Raw genomic sequence first — 18,256 nt, forward strand, 5'->3', positions numbered from 1 at the left:
GGGGGGGGGGTTTATATAGTAGCTGATACGTGATCTAGATCCGATCTAGATCTGAGAAAATCAACAGATCAAGCCTCCGACCTAGTAATTGACCTAGGATCGACCTAGGATCGACCTAGGATTAGATCCGGTTCGGATCTAGTTACTGAACTAGGTCGGATCCTAGATCGATCCTAGATTGAGCCCCTATAGAAGGCCAGTACTGTACATAGTACTTAGTATAGGGGCTGCACAACTTGTGTCCTTACTTACTAAGTAGTTCTTATTTTGAACAATATTCGAACAATGGCTGAGTGATTTCCGAACCGTACGCCGAGTTATAGTACCTAACTGTGTACGCGCAGTAGGATCCCGATAGAACACCCCAACTCAAAGAAACCAGGGGGTGACACAGAGAAATGAACCTAGGGACTGTATGCCCTCGAGACAGTACAGAAAAATATCCGTCCTGGGCCTGCTCTAATCACGTAGTATGCAAGACCATTGTCAGAACTAACAACCGTACAGTGATAGTATAGTAGGACGACCTATACGCAAATGTGGCGTTATCGATACCATAATACTAGTAGTAAAGCGGATGTGGGTGGTCGATATAGGAAAGATCGGGGTTGGCTCCTTTATGAGAAAAAGGAGTATCTTTCAACTGAGTGAGACTCCTCCGTAGTCTCTCCGGCCTTTGAATTGTCTCTGCAAGATCACCATTAAGGTCAGGTTCGACATCAGCATTGTCGGCTCCGTGCCCATGGACTTGCTCCTGAGGAGGGAGGCTGTGGCCTCAAGCCAGGGCTTGTTCAAGACAGCCGCCCGACTGGCAAGCTCCGACAAGCATGGGTCAAGCTGGTTCCGACGAAAAGCACAAACTACAGAACAACCAAGATCGCCAGGTATAGCAGCTGTCTCGGTTCGCATAGAGCCACCTCGCGGGAAAGACGGAAAGGCGAATCAAGTCCCTATAAGTAGTAGCAGGCGAGGGAAAGGACGCGAAGCTGGTGCCGGTGGCCGGTCCAGATGGACGAGGCTGAGGACTCCTGATGCGCAGTTACAGTTGCAGTCACAAATTTTCCGCTCCGCACAATCAACTACCAGTTCGTCGACCTCGCATCTTCGAGTTGCGCTGCACATTACCCTAACTACTACTACGCCTGCACCACCGTCTCGACCGCTCTACACATCGGACTCTACTCGACAGACACGGGCAGTATTGCAGTTCCCTCGTCGACAGCCAAATTCCGAGACGATCTCACGAAAAGCGTCGGCCAGCGCAGTCACCCCGCTTGACCGCCCGGACGACCGCCCACTTCAGTCACACGAAGAGCACAGAATAGAGGACGCATCCGTTCAATCCTCTTCGTTTTTAGACACCAGCCCGACGGACGAAGCACCGCAGCGAGAAATACAGCGCACTGCCCCTCTGAAGCCTTTATCACGCTATCTGTCCGACGCCCGCAGATCGATGACGGCCGAATCCTCCTCCGCCACTACTACACCATCACCAGCTGCACAGCATAAACCTTTAGTTGTTGGTCGCACGAAGCCCCAATCGGAGAACGTGAATCCCTCAGCCATGGAGACTTCATCGTCGGTTGACAAAACCCTGCCTGCGGAGGTGAAGGCGACGCTCAACCACGAAATCGCCGAGAACGTCAAGTCCAACACGACCGAAGCCTCGCCTTCAGACCCCCCAGCCAATGCACCGAAAAAGAAGGAAAAGGCTCCCAAACAACCCAAACAACCAAAAGCAGCACCTCCATCGGTACCGCTGAGTCCTGCCCTCATTGACCTGCGGGTCGGTCACATCCTGCGGGCCATCAACCATCCCAATGCGGACAGCTTGTACGTGTCGACCATCGCCATGGGCGACCCCGAAGGCACCGAACACACCCAGATCGACGAGGAGACGGGTAAAGTGGTGAGGACTGTCTGTTCGGGACTGAACGGGCTGGTGCCCCTTGAAGAGATGCAGGGTCGCAAGGTGGTGGTTGTTGCCAACTTGAAACCCGTCAATATGCGCAGCATCAAGTCTGCCGCCATGGTTCTCGCAGCCTCGCCACAGGCCGAAGAGGGAGCGGACCCCCATGCTGCTGACCGCGTCGTCGAGCTCGTCAGTCCCCCTGAAGGTGCTGAGGCTGGCGACCGTGTCTACTTTGAGGGCTGGCCCTACGGTGAAGGACGCGGTCCCGAGAAACAGCTGAACCCGAAGAAGAAGCAGTGGGAGGCAATTCAGCCTGGTTTTTACACGACTGAGGATCTGGTTGTCGCCTTTGACGCATCAAAGACGGAGGTAGATGGTGACCAGAAGGGCGAGCTTATCGTCGAGGGCAAGGGTAAATGTACAGTCAAGACTTTGAAGGGTGCTGTTGTCAGGTAATATCAACATCTCCGCCACACTGTCTGAGTACTACATACGTTTGTTCCGATGGGCTTTTGTGTCTCATAAAGATATGGGAGTGCATCCCAGGGATAGATAGAATGTAGAAAAACGAGATATGGTCAATTACGTATGCCTCTGGGTGGACTCGGAGAAAAACGATACGGGAAGTTGGTTCTTGCTGCCAGGTGTAACATATGTTGTCAAGCCAGTGAACGCTATCTGCTTCCGGGTAATCACTGGCAGTTGCCACGAAATGGCACAGTGGTATCGCATTATGAACGAGACGATGTGGCTCTCGCTCGACATAAATATAACGCCAGTAGATAGACCTGGCACAACGTGAGCATCATAAGGCGCCTGGACAGAGCCGGGATGGAACGCGCACAAGTGCTCAGGGTCTGCCGTGAGCTCGATTCAAACCAAAAAAAAAAAAAAGAAAGAAAACAAGCCCCAGACGATGTGTGGTTCAAGTTGTGCACTTCATGCTCGTACCATAGACGCATGGCAAACTCGTCCTTCTCTGTATACCAGCTTGTAGGCGGCGAACTTGAACTTATCCATCGGTGTGGAGTACATAGCCCTCCCCATGGCATCACACCAACCAACCGTTCGGCAAAATCTCTGGCCTGCCTGTCCCTTTGCCTTTTCCAGGATGCGAACGTGATTGCACATGGACCTCCAACAGTCACTTCTGTAGTCGACACCATGCCTCGGGCGGAGAGTTCAACAGCCTGCTGGCTGCAGTGGCAGTATATGTGAAGCCATACTGTATGCACTTCCGAATACTGGTGGTCCAGTCACTGGCCGAATGGTAGAAGACGTCGGAAACCTCGCCGTGCGTCGGTTAGGCGGTGGTCTGCCAGGAGCACGAGTGGAATGCAACTGCAACAGTAGGCCACTTGATATTCAGAGTTGATGAGTTCTCTGTTCGATTGCGCTGAAGCAAACTCTGGACAAGATCATTGCTCGACCGAAACTTCCTTTCGCTTCCGCATTCAATTAAGTAGGCTCGATGATGAGAGGGCGCCTCACTCGGTCTTGCTCTGGCTTTGATCGGACGACTTCAGTTTCGACTTGTGGCATTCTGCTTCGAGTTCGCTGCCCATGCGAGCAGTACTGGTACTGGTACTGCTAGTAGGTGGCAGTGACTCATTCGATTGACGCCTTGTTTGTTGGTATGAGCTACCTTGCAGTTGGGTCTGGGTCTGGGGCGTAGTCGAATGCTCGGTGGGCGCCTGTGGACGTGGGTGTGGACGTTTTGGTTGCATTGAAGGAAACATTTCTTGTGAGTTATTAACCGGGTCGGGCTACGGGAGATTGATATTGGTATAGGTGCAATAGAGGGCACGCACTGTAGGGTCGATAGTATCAACTGAACAGAACTAGTGTATCTAGGATAGGGTAGGTAAGGTAGTGTGCCAGGAATGCAGTGGAGTAACAGATTATTATATTCGTTCGGAAATAGATGCAACCGATCTTGGAACCTCGTCGTGGCAAAATGCGGACTCAACGTCAACACCTCTTCTCCCTTCGTCTTCTAGGGCCAGGTAACTAACTGGTACTTGTATTGGTATTGCTACAGCAGACTCCGAACCACTTCCACACACCCGATTCCTTTTTACGGGCCCCCGCCGGCCAACCACGCAAGACACCAAATTGACTGCCCTTCCCTAGCCAGAATCATGACCTTCGTGTCTATCATTAACTTATGGCAAGAAACAGAAACCTGCCACCACTTGTGTCAAACTCCTCCGTCTCCGTTCTTCTACTACTAGTAGTACCATGTTGGAAACTGCAGGTGACTATTACCACTACCGTCCATCATGATATTGCAGGGCGGGGACGCCATGCATGCGAATTCTGTACAGGCAAGTGTACTCTGCACCGTAATTCTTGACGACCCGGACGACAAAAGACTGAGCAGCATACAAATGGATGTCATGTTGATTGACAGCCAGCGGGAATGCTTGGACGTGAGGAGCCTCGACCGAGGCGTCGTACTCGACCTCGCCGATCAAAGCGTACGTCGGCCCCAACGACAACGGGCCATCTGCCTGCATTTGCCGGATATTTAGACTCTCCCACTCCCGACTATCGAGATGCTGAAAGTCGGCCCAGACCTGGATCCTTTTCGGCGTTGAGCCTGGGAACAGCGAGCCGGCGTTCGGGTAATTCTCCACCACCACTTCAGTCGGGAAAATCATCTCGGCGACTCTGACACCTAGTCGCATCGAGTCTTGTTGGTCATCATTATTCGCCGGGCTGGCCGACGAGCACCAATAGTCGCCTACGTCCTGCCATGGCTGGAGAGCCGTGATGGCCGGCTTGGTCTCGTAGAGCGTCATACCGACCATTCGCGACAGCACTCTCGACACAAGTGCTTGCCTTCTCTCCCGCGTGGGCGATGTGTTGTGCGGATCGACGTTTGCGCCGTTGTTGGGAGCAAAGTAATTGACCTTTGCAATTACCGGAGATGCCACATCGCCCGAAGAGGAGACCGACCCGCCGCCGCGCACTCTCTGCAGCCCGGCAATGTGACTTGATAGTTCCGAGTGTTGTCTCCTCAGCTCCTTGATGTCGGTGTCGACAATCGTGTATTGTGAATCGAGCTTCTCGCTCAATCGCCCCTCAATGGCCTGTATCTGGCTCTGAATCCCACTGAGGGCCGCAGAGAGCTTTGAAAGATCGCCACCATTGGCCCCCAGCGTGAAATTCAGAGGACTGCTTGAAGCGCGCACACAGCCACCGCAATATCTCTGTAGAGTTACACCGATAGGTGAAGACGAATGAGCATCACAGATGTAGCTCGTGTATATGTGACAGAAGAGAAAACTTGCTGCGGTGGCGACGAACAGACCAAAAAGCAGACTGACCATGACCTGGACGAAAACCGAGTTGGGAAGGTCACTGATTGCCCTACCACTGGCGCGAAAGAGCCTGGACGTCCATTGCGCCGTGGCGCCCAGTGCGCGTGCCGATGCCTGGCGTGACTGGTCGGCTATTGTTTTTGCTGTTTTCCAAGCTTGCTGGAGGGTCGAATCCCCCCCTGTTTTCCTTCTAACCGTGACGTTGGGTCTCCTAAGCCCACGCTCATAGTTGTAGCTGTGGTCGAAGATACCGCTGGGGAAGCTTGATGGGTCTGTATCCTTGTGTGTCGCGTTATCAGGCGTGCTCGGCGGTCGCCCGGAGCTGCTGTCTTCCTCCGGGATCTCGTCGAGCTGGCTACTCTCCAGCGAGCTCGCCCACGCCGCGACTCGTTGAGACTTGTTTTTCTCCACGTCGTCAGTGGTGACAGATCCTTCCCGCGAAGCCGGCTCTCGAGACGCTCGGCGACGAGCACGCTCTGCGCGTGGATCGGTCTCGTTTTGTAATTGCGCGTGCGTCTCCTCGATATGATGCTGAAGATGCTGCTGTGCCTGTTCGACGCCAGCGTCGATCGTTTCTGCCATTTCCCGGAGATTCATCTTGTTCCGTGCCACCAGCTGCGCCGGGAGCACCGCCGATTTACTGGAGCCGTAGGCATACGACTGCTGTATTTGCACCTCGGGCAGCCTGGGGTTGTTGACGGCGCCTTCGGCGGCCATGCTCGGTTGTTGCGAGCCGCCTCGAGTAACTCTCCGCGGGATGGCATCTTCGGACGCAAGAACGCTGCTCCCACGCGTTGATCGTTTGGTTGGAGAACTCGCACGTATGGGTGTGGCGCTGAGCCGTGCAGTTGAGCGGCGCGGAGGCATTGTAACAGATGTAACAGAGCCTAGACGTCCCGAACTTGAACTCTACAACACCGGCAAGTCTTGGACGTGGCGGTGGTCCTGTTAGGGACCAGGAACGGAGACGGCAGAAGGCCTGAAAGCCGAGATCGTAGGTATGGATGAGTCGATATGGTGAGAAAGTCTGTGGAGGCGCACTAATAATCAAGAAGCACCCAACCGCTCCATCGACATTTCGGTTGCTGGAATTTGGTGTCAAAAGCTCTTCGGCAGTTCGACTTGGGGAGAGCGACGAGTTCGTAAGTGTATTAATCGAGCAAGAATTCGATCCTCTGCCGAAGCAAAGGTGCACAGTTGCGGAGCCTCGAGTCAGGATAGGCGCTCATCCACACACCTGCATGTATAGCGGAATGAAGTCGAAGTGAGATGTTGAGGCAATGGTCTCATCCGCCGGGTACGCTCTCTGCTTTGGCAGGCACTCAATAACACGTTGAAGGAAATGTATACCGTGAGCAATGAAAAGAGACTGCGTCGAGTTCAAAGTGAGGTGACCGGGTCCAGATGCTAAGTCCAGATGCTATTTCTTGTTGTTCTTTGTCTCGACGCGTCGTTGAAGTCGTTCACGGTTTTCCGTTTTGGGAAATGCGCGCATTCCAGTCACTGGGGCTGCACGTGACGTGTCTGTCAGTTGCTGCCGCTGCCGCAATTCTACGATGTAGTACAGTACATCCTGGTCAGGACAAACCCTGGATGAATGGTAGATCGCCTTTTGTCTATCTCTAAATCAGATCCAATCACTAGTCTATAACATATCCCGCCAAATGCATTGCAATCATATCATCATACAGCCGACTCCGATTCTTTCGTCGATCTCCTGCTTGACCTCCTGTCCACGGGCGGCATATCGTCGAAGACCTCTTCTTCCGACAAGACTCGTGTTATGCTACTTGGACTCCGTCGGAGATCAAGACTTGTGCTTTCCTCTTGTTGTTTCTCTTGGTCCCTCGACCCTGCAGCATAATCTCCTGGGCCCTTGCTCCCGTCTGGTACATGGAAGCGGAGATCGACGCGGAGAAGCAGATAGAGGTAGATGACAATGGCCTCGATGGTAAAATTGAAGAAGTAGAAGCACCATTTCTCATGATACCAGGCTGGATCATTTCTCGGTCGAGGATTTTTGAACGTCGTGGCTGCGCGGAAGGATGCTCCAAGGCAGAGAAGTACCGACGAGGTGAGCAGAATAGCGATCTTGGTTCTCCATCTGCCAATCCCGAACTTCTCGACACGTGTCTTTCGAGGGACGATCAGACCGAGAATGACCATGGGAATTGGCAGGAAGGAGATAAACACAAAGTATCCCGAGGCGGCCATCTGGAGATCCCGGTCGATTCGGTGTGTTCTGGCACTTAGTGTGTAGAAGGATTGCACGGTACCCGTAATCACTATGGCTAGGAATGCGAGAATCAAGCCATACATGAAGCCGAAGGAGGCCGTCAGCATCTTGTGCCAACCGAAATGTGGATGGGCGGCTCGTAGGATCCTCTGGGCGAAGATAACGTTGATCAGGAAGAGGATAAGCACGCCGGCCGCGACAAAAATCATGGCAGCCATTGCGACCTGGACGTCGTGGGGATAACACGCCCATACGATGCGCTGTAATGGAGTTAAAACACAACCCTCAGAGCGGCGTGGAAAAGGAGGCCTACCAGGACCATGGCCGTAATCCGTGCCATGCAAAAGCCAAACATCAAGCCGCTCATGAGGAATTTGTGGCCTCGTTTGCGATTGACGAGAAGGAGCGTCATGTTGCCCGCTGCGCCCAGCGCAAAGAGAAACAGGAAGACGCTACATATCGGTACGTCCACTCCAACCGTGGGCACACCGCCAACTGCTGCTGTGCGAGGGGCGTAGGGCGGACCTTGTTGCTGCTGCTGCTGCTGCACGTTGTTAGGCATCTTCGTTTTTCCTGGGGAGAAACGTACGCTCAGTTGTTGCGACATCTTTCAGCCGTTAGAAGCGAAGAAGCCGGTCGACTTGAGGTTCACGGTCAGCTAGGGAATGCTGGGAGGATATCAGATTGTCCAGGAGGTGTAAGTATGAACTCCATGGGTCTTTATGATGAATGAAACTTCCACAGAGATAGAAGAGAATTTAATAGAACCAGCTATGTTGGCCTGTCCACCCACAGGGCTGGTCGGAAATTCGACATTTTGCCCATGCGTCACGCTGAACGCGGCCATACGGTAGGCAGGCGATCGCAAAGAGCGAGAGCGAAAGACAGTATAGGGCGGAGAGGAGACTCTGTGAGGTACTAGTTGGTAGCTGGCCAATTGCAGGCCAGGGCCGGTCGGTATGCTCGCGTTCCGATGCCTCCGACGAAGAGCGAGGTGCCCTTTGAAAGCCCGGGGCGCCGTCTTGATAGCTCCAGAATCGCCCCGTGTCGGAGGGTTCATGGCTCGTGCTACTAGTAAAAGTAGTAGTTGCTTGATACTCGCCGTTGAGTCTAGCGCATATGCTTACCACCATATGCCGATGCGGGTTCTCAAACCTACGGAGATCGCTGAGGGTTAATTCCGAAAAGGGAGCCTGGGCACAAAATGCTTCTTTGTTCGCCCTGGGGGTCCAGCTTTGACATAATACCATCCATGATTCAGCATCCGCACTTTCATTGCTGAAAGCATATTGTCCATTTCCAGTTCAATACTGAGTAGCCGGCTAGGTACTGGATGAACCAACAAAGACCCTCCGGCTTCAAGTTTGCAGGTGTGTGTTCAACTGTTGCGTCGGTCGGCTCGGAAGATCGTACCTCCATGGTTCCGAAGGGGCAAGTCGGCCGAAATCGATGGGTGTGACGTCAGCCATATCCGCACGCTATAGCAGTGTCCCTAGTGCTCGGCTAAGCTGCTACAAGTATGCTGCGCTAACTGCTATAGTAGTAGTCTGTGCTACAAGCATTATGGTTGGATTCCGTCAGGCTGCAGTGTCCTCGTGGCTGTTTACGACTGCATCCAGAACATTCAGGTTGTCTATTTGTTCTCAAGGAGACGCTGATCAGCAGTACCACTCTAGTCATCAGCGTCTCTAGATATCCATCATGGCTCCCAGCACTGGGAGCGCCTTGACCGCGGATTCCATCCTGGAACACATGGTCAAAAGCATCCCGACCCCGCCTTCAGACTCTCCGCAACAGCGGCTCATTAAAGACCCATTCGCTGCGGTCGCTTTGTTCGCCCATGCCTGTATGCTTGCGGTAGGATTTCGACTTATAGGCTTGGGCGAAGACCACAAGATAGGTATGTCTCAAAACGTCCTGGTTTGCAATAAACCTCCGTTCGCTGACACTCCTCAGATACTCCGGCTGATTCTCAAGATGTGCAACCGTTACCCGCTGAGTGGGACGCATCCTCGTCCTATGCCTTCCGCTACGCACACCCCCAATCATCTATGGAGTTTCTCGTTAAGGTGAACCGGCTGGGCAGTAAGGCTCTGATCTTTGGTGTCGGCCTGGGTGACGACAAAACTGCCTCTTTTGAGATCAAAGCCGAAGATTACATCTCTGAAGGTTCTCTGAAAGAAGCCACAATCAGTTCTGATCGAACACCAGCTATAAGGAATGCTTTCATATCCAATGGACGTATCGATGATCTGGCATCACTGTTCAAACTCAACATTATTCAAAAGCTGGTTCCTGGCATACAAAAGGCAGGTTATGAAGAAACGCAGTCAGCATCAGATGCTCGAGACCGATCGCAGGGAGCTCGCCCACCTGAGCATGATCCTCTGCGGGACGACCACCAGCCGCCTGCCCGGCCATATCCCTTTGATGATCCGCTAGCAGCTGAGCCGCGAAGACCCTTCCCCGCGGGCGACTTCCCACCCCCCGGTTTCGAGGATGAATACGAATTGAACCGTCCGCGCCAAGGACTGGCCCCGAACCGACCGGGATTCGGTCCTGTACCTATTGGAGAGCAGGATCTCTACCCTCCTGGTCTAGGTCCTCACGATCCGCTCAGGATTGGACCTGGGGGCGGGTTTCGTGGTGGTGGAGGGATGCACCCTACGTTCGATGACCTGACTGGACGGACGGGAGCAGAACCATACGATCCCAGCGTACCTCCTGGGGCGCGATATGACCCTATTGGCCCGGGTGATGGGCCACCCAACCTTCGAGGCCCTGGCGCTCGATTTCCGGGAGGCAGAGGAGGCGGGTTTGGTGGAAATCCATTTGGGGGTTTCGGAAGCGGAGACTTCATATGATGTGTCCTAAGATAATGAAAGAGGAAACGAATCTCACGATGTAGCTCGAATGATTGTAGAAATAATGTCTCCTCATGTTGTTGAGGAGGTTGGATAATACTACTCGATTCCCGATCGTCCTGCAGTATGACTCGCGCATGGAGTTTTGGGGGGGGGTGGATATTTTCCCTGCGTGTATCATAGCAAATTACTGGTAGCAGTGAATGTTAACATTATGTGTGTACGACATTCAAGTTGTAGTAGCGACGCACCTACAGTTTATTATGTAGTATGACTACTTGGTATACACGTAGTGTACTTCCGTCGTTACTGGTCGTCGCCCAGATGCAATGGGCTGACTAAGCCAGTGGCTGTAGGGCAGCACGAGGCAGGTGCAGTGTGCCCATCTGACATTAAAGCGGCCAGAAGAATGATCCATTACGGTCGGCGATAGTGGCTTGTAAGTTAGGTACCTTCCTTTCGCCTAATCCAGCCAGCATGGTATGTCATGCCCGCAACTTAACTTCATGACAGGACAACACCACCTTTTCCACGCCCAACAGTCCATCTAGACCCAAATCTCAAATCACTTTACCTTTTCTCAACTCCCGCCACGGCCTGATATCAGCCGGCGCCTTTGCTTGCACGCTTTCCACACGCTGTTTGTCACTCGCGCACCCTCCACTACAACAACTTTTCGATTTTGGCACACGACATCCTTAACGCACGGTTCCCTTCTCCCGTTACCTCCCTGTTGAGATCAGAACCTCCGACATTGTCGACTCATATGTTACAGCATGGATTCAAAAATGGACGTTGACGTGGGAAAGCCGGCACAGCCCCATGGCCTGTCGCCCGCAACAGACCCGCAGTCCATACCTACACTAGACGGTTGGATCGAGAGCTTGATGGACTGCAAACAATTGGCCGAGAGCGATGTCGCCCGGCTTTGCGACAGAGTGAGCAGCGTGAATACCAAAACCCTGGACCGGGACTGATATCGGTGATAGGCAAGAGAAATCCTCCAAGAAGAGTCAAACGTTCAGCCGGTGGTAGGTTTGTTCTCCTCCAGGATCTTTTCGAATATTAACGCAGCGTAGAAATGCCCAGTGACGGTCTGCGGTGACATTCACGGCCAGTTTCATGATCTAATGGAGTTGTTTCGAATCGGTGGACCAAATCCGGACACGAACTACCTCTTTATGGGTACGTTAGATTGTCAGTGATGTCTAGCTTTGGGCACTGATTGACCTGAAAACAGGAGACTATGTGGATCGTGGTTACTATTCGGTTGAGACCGTGACGCTCCTTGTAGCCCTCAAGATTCGATACCCTTCCCGGATTACCATCCTACGTGGTAACCACGAATCCAGACAAATCACGCAGGTGTACGGGTTCTATGACGAATGTCTGAGAAAATATGGCAACGCCAATGTCTGGAAATACTTCACCGACCTCTTCGACTACCTTCCCCTTACCGCTCTCATTGACAACCAGATCTTCTGCTTGCATGGCGGGCTTTCGCCCAGCATAGACACCCTTGACAACATCAGATCCCTCGACCGCATTCAGGAAGTGCCTCACGAGGGACCGATGTGTGATCTTCTGTGGAGTGACCCTGATGACAGATGCGGATGGGGAATCAGCCCAAGAGGTGCAGGGTACACCTTTGGTCAAGACATTTCCGAAGCCTTCAATCACAACAACGGCCTGACCCTGGTGGCCCGGGCACATCAACTGGTCATGGAAGGTTACAATTGGAGTCAGGACAGAAACGTCGTGACCATCTTCAGCGCCCCCAATTACTGCTACAGGTGCGGCAATCAGGCTGCTATCATGGAGATTGACGAGCATCTGAAGTACACTTTGTAAGCATGCCCAGCCGAGCCTTTTATAATGGAGCCCTAAACTGACGAATCTTTCCAGCTTGCAATTCGACCCCTGTCCTCGAGCTGGTGAGCCCATGGTGAGCCGGAGGACACCGGACTACTTCCTGTAGACGAGGTCATGTTATGCTACAGCTCCAGACTCCCAAGGAATAGAGCAAAGCAGGTCTAGCGCTGACTTGGCAGCCGTGTCTTCTCTGCCCGATTTTGCCTTGGTAAGGGAAGTTGGTACGGCGCCTGCATTTGTCTACCACGCCAACGGAAAGACGAAGGAAGGGAAAGAATGTTTGATCAACTCCAGATCAGAAGATGTCAGAGCGCCTCTCCAAGATGCCCATAGACAAAACCATCAAAGAACATTTGTTTCGCGACGCAGTTTGCATCCTACAAGCGGCGAGCCGATGCCGTTGCCATTATCTCTGTTAGGTGGAGTGGCATCGTCACCATCGAAACCCTGTACTGTACCTTTACCGTTTCACACGAAGAAGCCCATTAATGAAAGTTGAAGAGTTTGCTGATTGACCTGCGTGACTCACTATCATCCTAGCCGGACTTGGTTTTCTCGTGAGCAAGGAATTGTTTGTGCTTCGTTTGCGTGTATACTACTACTGGGATGGCTTTCACCAACTTGCTTCACATGCTCCCGAGTACTTGATATTATTATGTGTGTACGTACTGTATAGTCGAAACCTCCTGCTTCCACCACGAGAGCAACGTAAGATGACACACGTAAGCAATGTGAGCTGAGCTTGTCCAGCGGCTTCAATTGTGCCCGTCTAACCAGTGACTAAATTAGCTAGATCCCTGGAACGACCGCCCATTTTCTTTGGCATCGAGTTGAGCTCTAGTCTCTCGCTGGCTTAAATCGAAACGACCACTGGCCGTTCCTACAATTCTTGAGCTTCAATGGTCGAAGCCTGAGGGACATAAGGGTCCTCCGACTGAGTAGCATTTTTCGTCAGAGGGCCTCTCTTGACCATGATAGTCATGACCTCGTACAAGACATCAGCGGCAGCCATGGTGGTAAGTTCGGCATTAGTATCGTAAGCCGGAGCGACTTCAACAATATCGGCAGCCACAAAATTGAGCGACTCGAGACCGCGCAGAATGGTACGCAGTTCACGAGTGCTCCAGCCGCCCGTCTCGGGTGTTCCCGTGGCCGGAGCAAATGCCGGATCCAGGGTATCGATATCAATTGACAGATACACAGGGTTTTTGGTGCCGACGCGGTCGATGATGCGCTTGATGATGCCGTCGGTGCCAATGGTGTCGATTTCGCGGGCTTCGACGCGCGTGAAGCCGCAGTAGCCGTCATTGTCGTAGTCCGAGGGGCCAGAGAGTGTCGTCCGGATCCCCGCGTGGATCGAGCTGTCGTTGGCTAATAGGCCTTCCTCGCTCGCCCAGTAGAAGTACGTCCCGTGGTTGATGGCCGCTTGTTTCGACGGGGCCCCGCCAAAGACCTTGGGTTTCCAGGTGTCCAGGTGAGAGTCGAAGTGGATCACGCTGATTGGGCCATAGGCCTTGTTGATGCTGCGGAGTAAGGGGAGTGTGATGGTGTGGTCGCCCCCGAGGGTGATTACGCGCGGAAGGGTCTTGCCGTTCTTGCTGATCCCGGGCTCCTTGGCGGCCGTGTAGGGTTGGCGCATTAGGAGGGTGTTGTGCCCGTCTTCGATCTGCTGCAGAGCGTAGGCGTTGTCGTAACTATTGAAAAAAATGAAGGTCAGGACGGCGTGGACCATTTGCTTTGCTTTGCGCTACTACAAACCGACATGGAAGTAGGTACGTGGGTGGGTAGGTTCAAGACTTACGAGGTCACAGGGATGTCACCGCAGTCAATGACTTTGCCCCAAAAGTTGAATGGGTTCGCTTCCATCGGTCTGTTTCGGGCATCAACCCAGCCATAGAACGTCAGTTTGGTTTCGTGTTTGGTTTGAGGATATTGTTAGTGACGGGAGGGAAACACGTACACATTATACCCGCCGCTAAATCCAACCCTTCGTGAGCCTTTGTGTCGCCAACAAGAAAAAGGTGTAAGCCTTTGTGACAAACGTACTAGAGATTGAGGCGACGAGAACCTTGTCTGATACCACTGGGCCCGAATCGAGCACCTGGTCGGTATGAAGTGCCAGTGTCGAATGGTGCACCTGTACCCCAGTAATTTAGGATCTTATTAGCTTTTTCAACTCTTTCCCACAGCTTCGCTTCGTCTTCATTCTTTTCCAATGGCAGCGTACCCAAGAATGCAATGTCATATTTCTCCTCGTCGCTCGCAAGGCAAGGGAAGTAAGGCAGACGGCCGAAGGTCGAGATGCCGGAGAAGACAGAGTCGGCCTACGTTTGGGTCCCTGTCAGAAAATGCCCTGCCGACGGCAACCGATAGAAGAGTAGTTGCTGCACCAGCCGCTCACCTGTGTACCGCCATCACCTGGCAAAGTGTTATACCACAACGACTTGTGTGGACCGGAAATGGGAGTCTGGTCATGGCCATGGTTGCCATGAGCAAGAGCACAGCTGGCACATGCCAGCAAAGCAAGTGACCTGAATTGCATCTTCACGGGGCAGCAGCCAGCAGAGATACACAAGACAGTCAGAGAAAAGGGTTGGACGGAAAGGGAGGAAAATAATTCAAAGAGCAAAGAAAATCGAAAACACCCCGCGCATAGCAGTACTTGTACTAGGAACCAGAAGTGATCAGCAACCGAGTTTTGTCAGTGTTTGTCCCTCTTACGCCATGACGATGTGGACGGAGAGCTGTTAGTGGGTAGCTGAGCAACAGCTGTGACCGAGACATTTCCTTGCCGATAGCATTGCCGGCGGTATAAGTCAACGAGTTGACCACGACAAATGTGTGGCTTGATTCTTGTTACATAAATCTCATGTTCATTCAACCTAGCTGGTACATGGCGACAGGTGCCCCTTCTCTGGTGAGTGATAACAAAACCTACCTGGTGGTCAAGACTCGGAGGCCATTATCGGCAGCAAGGGTTTCGCCCCGCCCTTTTATTGCAAATAGATTCTCAAAACCGTAACAGCGTAGTGAGCTCGCATTCGGGGATGTGCACATATGTCCATGACATGTGGATGGCTGATTCGGATCCATTCGAACTCAAATTTATTTTTCTGGCCCGAGACAACGCGTCTTCGCCGTCTGTGTCCCTTGGGGCGGGGGCTGCAAGAGAACTTGGAAGCCAACCGCGATGGCGCGCAGTGTCACAAGAATGAGATGCAAGTATGGGGGTCGAGAATAACCCGGCAACTGGTGAACCATGGGGAACTGTGGAATTGGCGCTCATGTCCATCCAGCAGGATGGTCCAAAACGTATAGATCTGAGCCAATGCTGTGGGTCATGATGCTATCGTGCAAGGTTGTAGTGATGCAGTGCAGGTTCTTATCAGTCCCATGATGAAGAGAGATGCTGAAGCGATATCAGCGACAAGAGCAAAAGTATGTGAGTGTTTGTTTCTTGTAATCAGGACGTCGATAGAAGATTCTGCCGCTAGTCCACTTGGGGAAGCTCGTAATGATGGTACCACCAATACCGTACTAGAAACGGCTGCAGGAACGGATTATGTCAGCCCCCTTGAACTTCGTACCGCATCATCTTGACATTGCGATGGTGCCTGCCGTGATATTGTTTGAGAAGCAACAAACCCAATGTATACTCTCCATGATACCTATTGGCGCCATCTATTCCCTCCCTTCCATGACAACTGATCAGCTACTGCGGTCCATGGCTCACTGGGGCTGGCACAGATGGCCCAGCATCCCCGTGTTCCGCTACTTCGTCCTTGTCCATACGGTCAAAAGCCTTTTGTACCTGGTAGTCCCAGTTACTGAAAGCAACGATAACCCATTCAGCGGCTCCAACCAGATATAGGGCAATGCACTGGCCGACCCAGAGACCTTGAAGTCCCCAGCCGTGGAAAGCAAGCCAGATGCCCAAGGGTAACGCCCCACAATAGTAGCTGACGATGTTAACGGCAGCTCCTATGTGCTGTCGGCCCATTCCACGAAGGGAACCGCCGCAGCTGCCATTCAGGCCATCGGCGATCTGGAAGAGGGCCACATAAGGCAGGACCTTCGCAGTGAGCTTGACCACCGTGTCGTCGTCGTTGAAGATCCTCGCGAAGTTGTTCCTTGTCCCCATGAGGATAGCCAGAACCACCGTCCCCATGATCATGCTCAGCCAAGCGGCGACGTTGGCCGCACGTGCCGCTCCTTTGGCGTTGCGTGCACCCAGCATGTTCCCAACTCGAGCGCTGGCAGCGACGCCAATTCCGAATGGGATGGTGTTCAGGACCTGGTCCGCCGTCATAATCACGCTTTGAGAGGCCAACGGAACTTCTCCCAGTCTCCCCGCTGCAAGGGCGACAATTTCAAATGCCCACCACTCGGTGCCAACATGGATAACCCCCAGGGCGGCGAGTTTGGCGAAAGTGCCCATGTTCTGCAGACATCTTTTTGTCCATCCGCCCCAGCATTCGCCACCTGCCACAAACTTCGCGTAAAGTACGAGTCCCAGGAAAGAAAGCCAGTACCCAATACCAGTTGCGAATGGGGCTGCGAATATTCCCCAACCAGCAACGTAGACGAAAAGATAGTTCAGTAAAGCGCTGATGGGCGAGGTAATCAATAGCACATATGTTCCTGGTCGCATGATTTCCTGAGCCTGCAGATACTTCTTCATGGTTTCAAAGTAGATATATCCCAGCCCCCCGGGGATCAGACAGCTGAGGAATTTGGAGCTATCCCGCGAAAGCTGAGCACTCTGTCCCAGGGCCCTGAACACGGGCTCTGAGCATAGCCAGAGCACTGCAACTGGAATATAGAACATTGTTAGGACAACGAATGCGCGCTGCAGCAGGATGCCCAAATCATGCTTGTTCTTGCTCCCCGTAAACGTTGATGATGCAAGTGTATCCAGTGCCGTTGACCCTCCCATTCCAATCAACCACCCAGAACACATGGCAAACATGTATGAGAAAGCGGCGGTGGAAAGGTCCTGAGGTGAAGCCCGGCCGACGATCAGGATGGAAACCGTTTGGAGAGAGTTTTGCAACGTGTAGGCCAGGATGACCGGAATCGATCCCTTCAACAAGACCCAGAATTCATGCAGAATGAGCTTTCGAGGGGGTGTTTCGTCCTCTGGAAGTATATCAAGCACCTCGCCTTCCTCCTGGCTTGATGCGTGGTCTTCTCCATGGTTTTTTTTGGGTAACAGGCTTGTTTCCTCAGTGGCTGCCTCATGAATATGGTGGTGCATCATTGCAACTGAATGTCGTCTCTCATGGTCTTCCTCTATGCGAAAAGGTGATGAGTCTAATGTGTCTGGACAATCCGGAACAGAGATGGCTTACCAGAAGAGCTATACCTTCTCATCTTTCCAGCCGAAATAAAATAGAAGGTGTTTCTAAAGGTCAGCAGTAAAATGGGAATGCTCGAGTTGAAGGAATCAAAACAGTTTGAGGCCAACTGAATTCAACCATGGACTCAATGGGTTTGATTGCCCCGCTACCATGTATCTCGGTTTGGAAAACCCGTCGATCGATCCTGGTAAGCTTCGGACAGCAAGGAACCTTGGAATGCGTGTGCAATACAGAAACGTAAAAGGCTGACCGAAAATCAGCGAGAGTGAAAAGCACGATAATCACCAGGAGATACCGGCAATGGTATGATCCCGGCAGCGGTCTTTCTCCTTGCTGCAATGCGAAGTCATTGCATTACTCAACTGCTCAGCACGGCATGCTTGGTGGAGGTTGCTTTCCTTATCTTCAACCCTGTCAGTGGGTTCTCTAGGGGTATCCATTGCCGTATCCTCTGCTGCAAGAGTAGCTGGCCAGAGCACCCCACTAGGTACATGAAGGGTCCAACCGTGCACTCGAAGGTCAGTGGGTCGGCCATTTGACGGAGGCTTGTTTTATTGATCAGCAGCAGAACCAATGTCACAGACACTTACCGGGTCGTAAGGGACGGGTACTGCGTGGATGGGAGGGAGGTACAGCAACAGGTTGTCGCAGATAGGTACCTTGGTACGATATCTACTTACCCGATC

At 52.6% G+C, this 18,256-nt stretch overlaps 8 protein-coding genes across 8 annotated transcripts; 3 read left to right on the forward strand and 5 right to left on the reverse strand.

Moving 5' to 3' along the window:
* Window positions 1-1,564: 1,564 nt before the first annotated feature.
* Window positions 1,565-2,368, forward strand: HMPREF1120_02174 (uncharacterized protein; the record flags this gene model as incomplete). The annotated part of the gene is made up of 1 exon (XM_009156210.1): window positions 1,565-2,368. The coding sequence occupies one exon, from the start codon at window positions 1,565-1,567 to the stop codon at window positions 2,366-2,368; it is 804 nt and encodes a 267-aa protein (XP_009154458.1).
* Window positions 2,294-3,785, reverse strand: HMPREF1120_02175 (uncharacterized protein). Its single transcript, XM_009156211.1, has one exon. The coding sequence runs from the start codon at window positions 3,076-3,078 to the stop codon at window positions 2,644-2,646; it is 435 nt and encodes a 144-aa protein (XP_009154459.1). The 5' UTR covers window positions 3,079-3,785; the 3' UTR covers window positions 2,294-2,643.
* Window positions 3,786-6,668, reverse strand: HMPREF1120_02176 (uncharacterized protein). The gene has a single exon (XM_009156212.1). The coding sequence runs from the start codon at window positions 6,103-6,105 to the stop codon at window positions 4,183-4,185; it is 1,923 nt and encodes a 640-aa protein (XP_009154460.1). The 5' UTR covers window positions 6,106-6,668; the 3' UTR covers window positions 3,786-4,182.
* A 159-nt stretch (window positions 6,669-6,827) lies between these two features.
* On the reverse strand, window positions 6,828-8,876 carry HMPREF1120_02177 (uncharacterized protein). The gene is made up of 3 exons (XM_009156213.1): window positions 8,064-8,876; window positions 7,788-8,018; window positions 6,828-7,734 (listed from the first exon to the last, which is right to left on the reverse strand). Exons 1-3 carry the CDS (start codon window positions 8,079-8,081, stop codon window positions 6,922-6,924), a joined length of 1,062 nt encoding a protein of 353 aa, XP_009154461.1. The 5' UTR covers window positions 8,082-8,876; the 3' UTR covers window positions 6,828-6,921.
* A 299-nt stretch (window positions 8,877-9,175) lies between these two features.
* HMPREF1120_02178 (uncharacterized protein) lies at window positions 9,176-10,338 on the forward strand (the record flags this gene model as incomplete). The annotated part of the gene is made up of 2 exons (XM_009156214.1): window positions 9,176-9,374; window positions 9,431-10,338. 2 exons carry the CDS (start codon window positions 9,176-9,178, stop codon window positions 10,336-10,338), a joined length of 1,107 nt encoding a protein of 368 aa, XP_009154462.1.
* Window positions 10,339-11,126: 788 nt separating this feature from the next.
* Window positions 11,127-12,316, forward strand: HMPREF1120_02179 (serine/threonine-protein phosphatase PP2A catalytic subunit; the record flags this gene model as incomplete). The annotated part of the gene is made up of 5 exons (XM_009156215.1): window positions 11,127-11,276; window positions 11,328-11,369; window positions 11,418-11,523; window positions 11,579-12,185; window positions 12,244-12,316. 5 exons carry the CDS (start codon window positions 11,127-11,129, stop codon window positions 12,314-12,316), a joined length of 978 nt encoding a protein of 325 aa, XP_009154463.1.
* Window positions 12,317-13,090: 774 nt separating this feature from the next.
* HMPREF1120_02180 (agmatinase 1) lies at window positions 13,091-14,752 on the reverse strand (the record flags this gene model as incomplete). The annotated part of the gene is made up of 6 exons (XM_009156216.1): window positions 13,091-13,904; window positions 14,012-14,080; window positions 14,171-14,185; window positions 14,257-14,347; window positions 14,438-14,534; window positions 14,612-14,752. 6 exons carry the CDS (start codon window positions 14,750-14,752, stop codon window positions 13,091-13,093), a joined length of 1,227 nt encoding a protein of 408 aa, XP_009154464.1.
* Window positions 14,753-15,922: 1,170 nt separating this feature from the next.
* On the reverse strand, window positions 15,923-17,583 carry HMPREF1120_02181 (MATE family multidrug resistance protein; the record flags this gene model as incomplete). Its single annotated transcript, XM_009156217.1, has 2 exons — window positions 15,923-17,502; window positions 17,562-17,583. 2 exons carry the CDS (start codon window positions 17,581-17,583, stop codon window positions 15,923-15,925), a joined length of 1,602 nt encoding a protein of 533 aa, XP_009154465.1.
* Window positions 17,584-18,256: the final 673 nt, after the last annotated feature.

This window comes from Exophiala dermatitidis (genome assembly GCF_000230625.1).
Source record: "Exophiala dermatitidis NIH/UT8656 unplaced genomic scaffold supercont1.2, whole genome shotgun sequence".
NCBI lineage: Eukaryota > Fungi > Ascomycota > Eurotiomycetes > Chaetothyriales > Herpotrichiellaceae > Exophiala > Exophiala dermatitidis.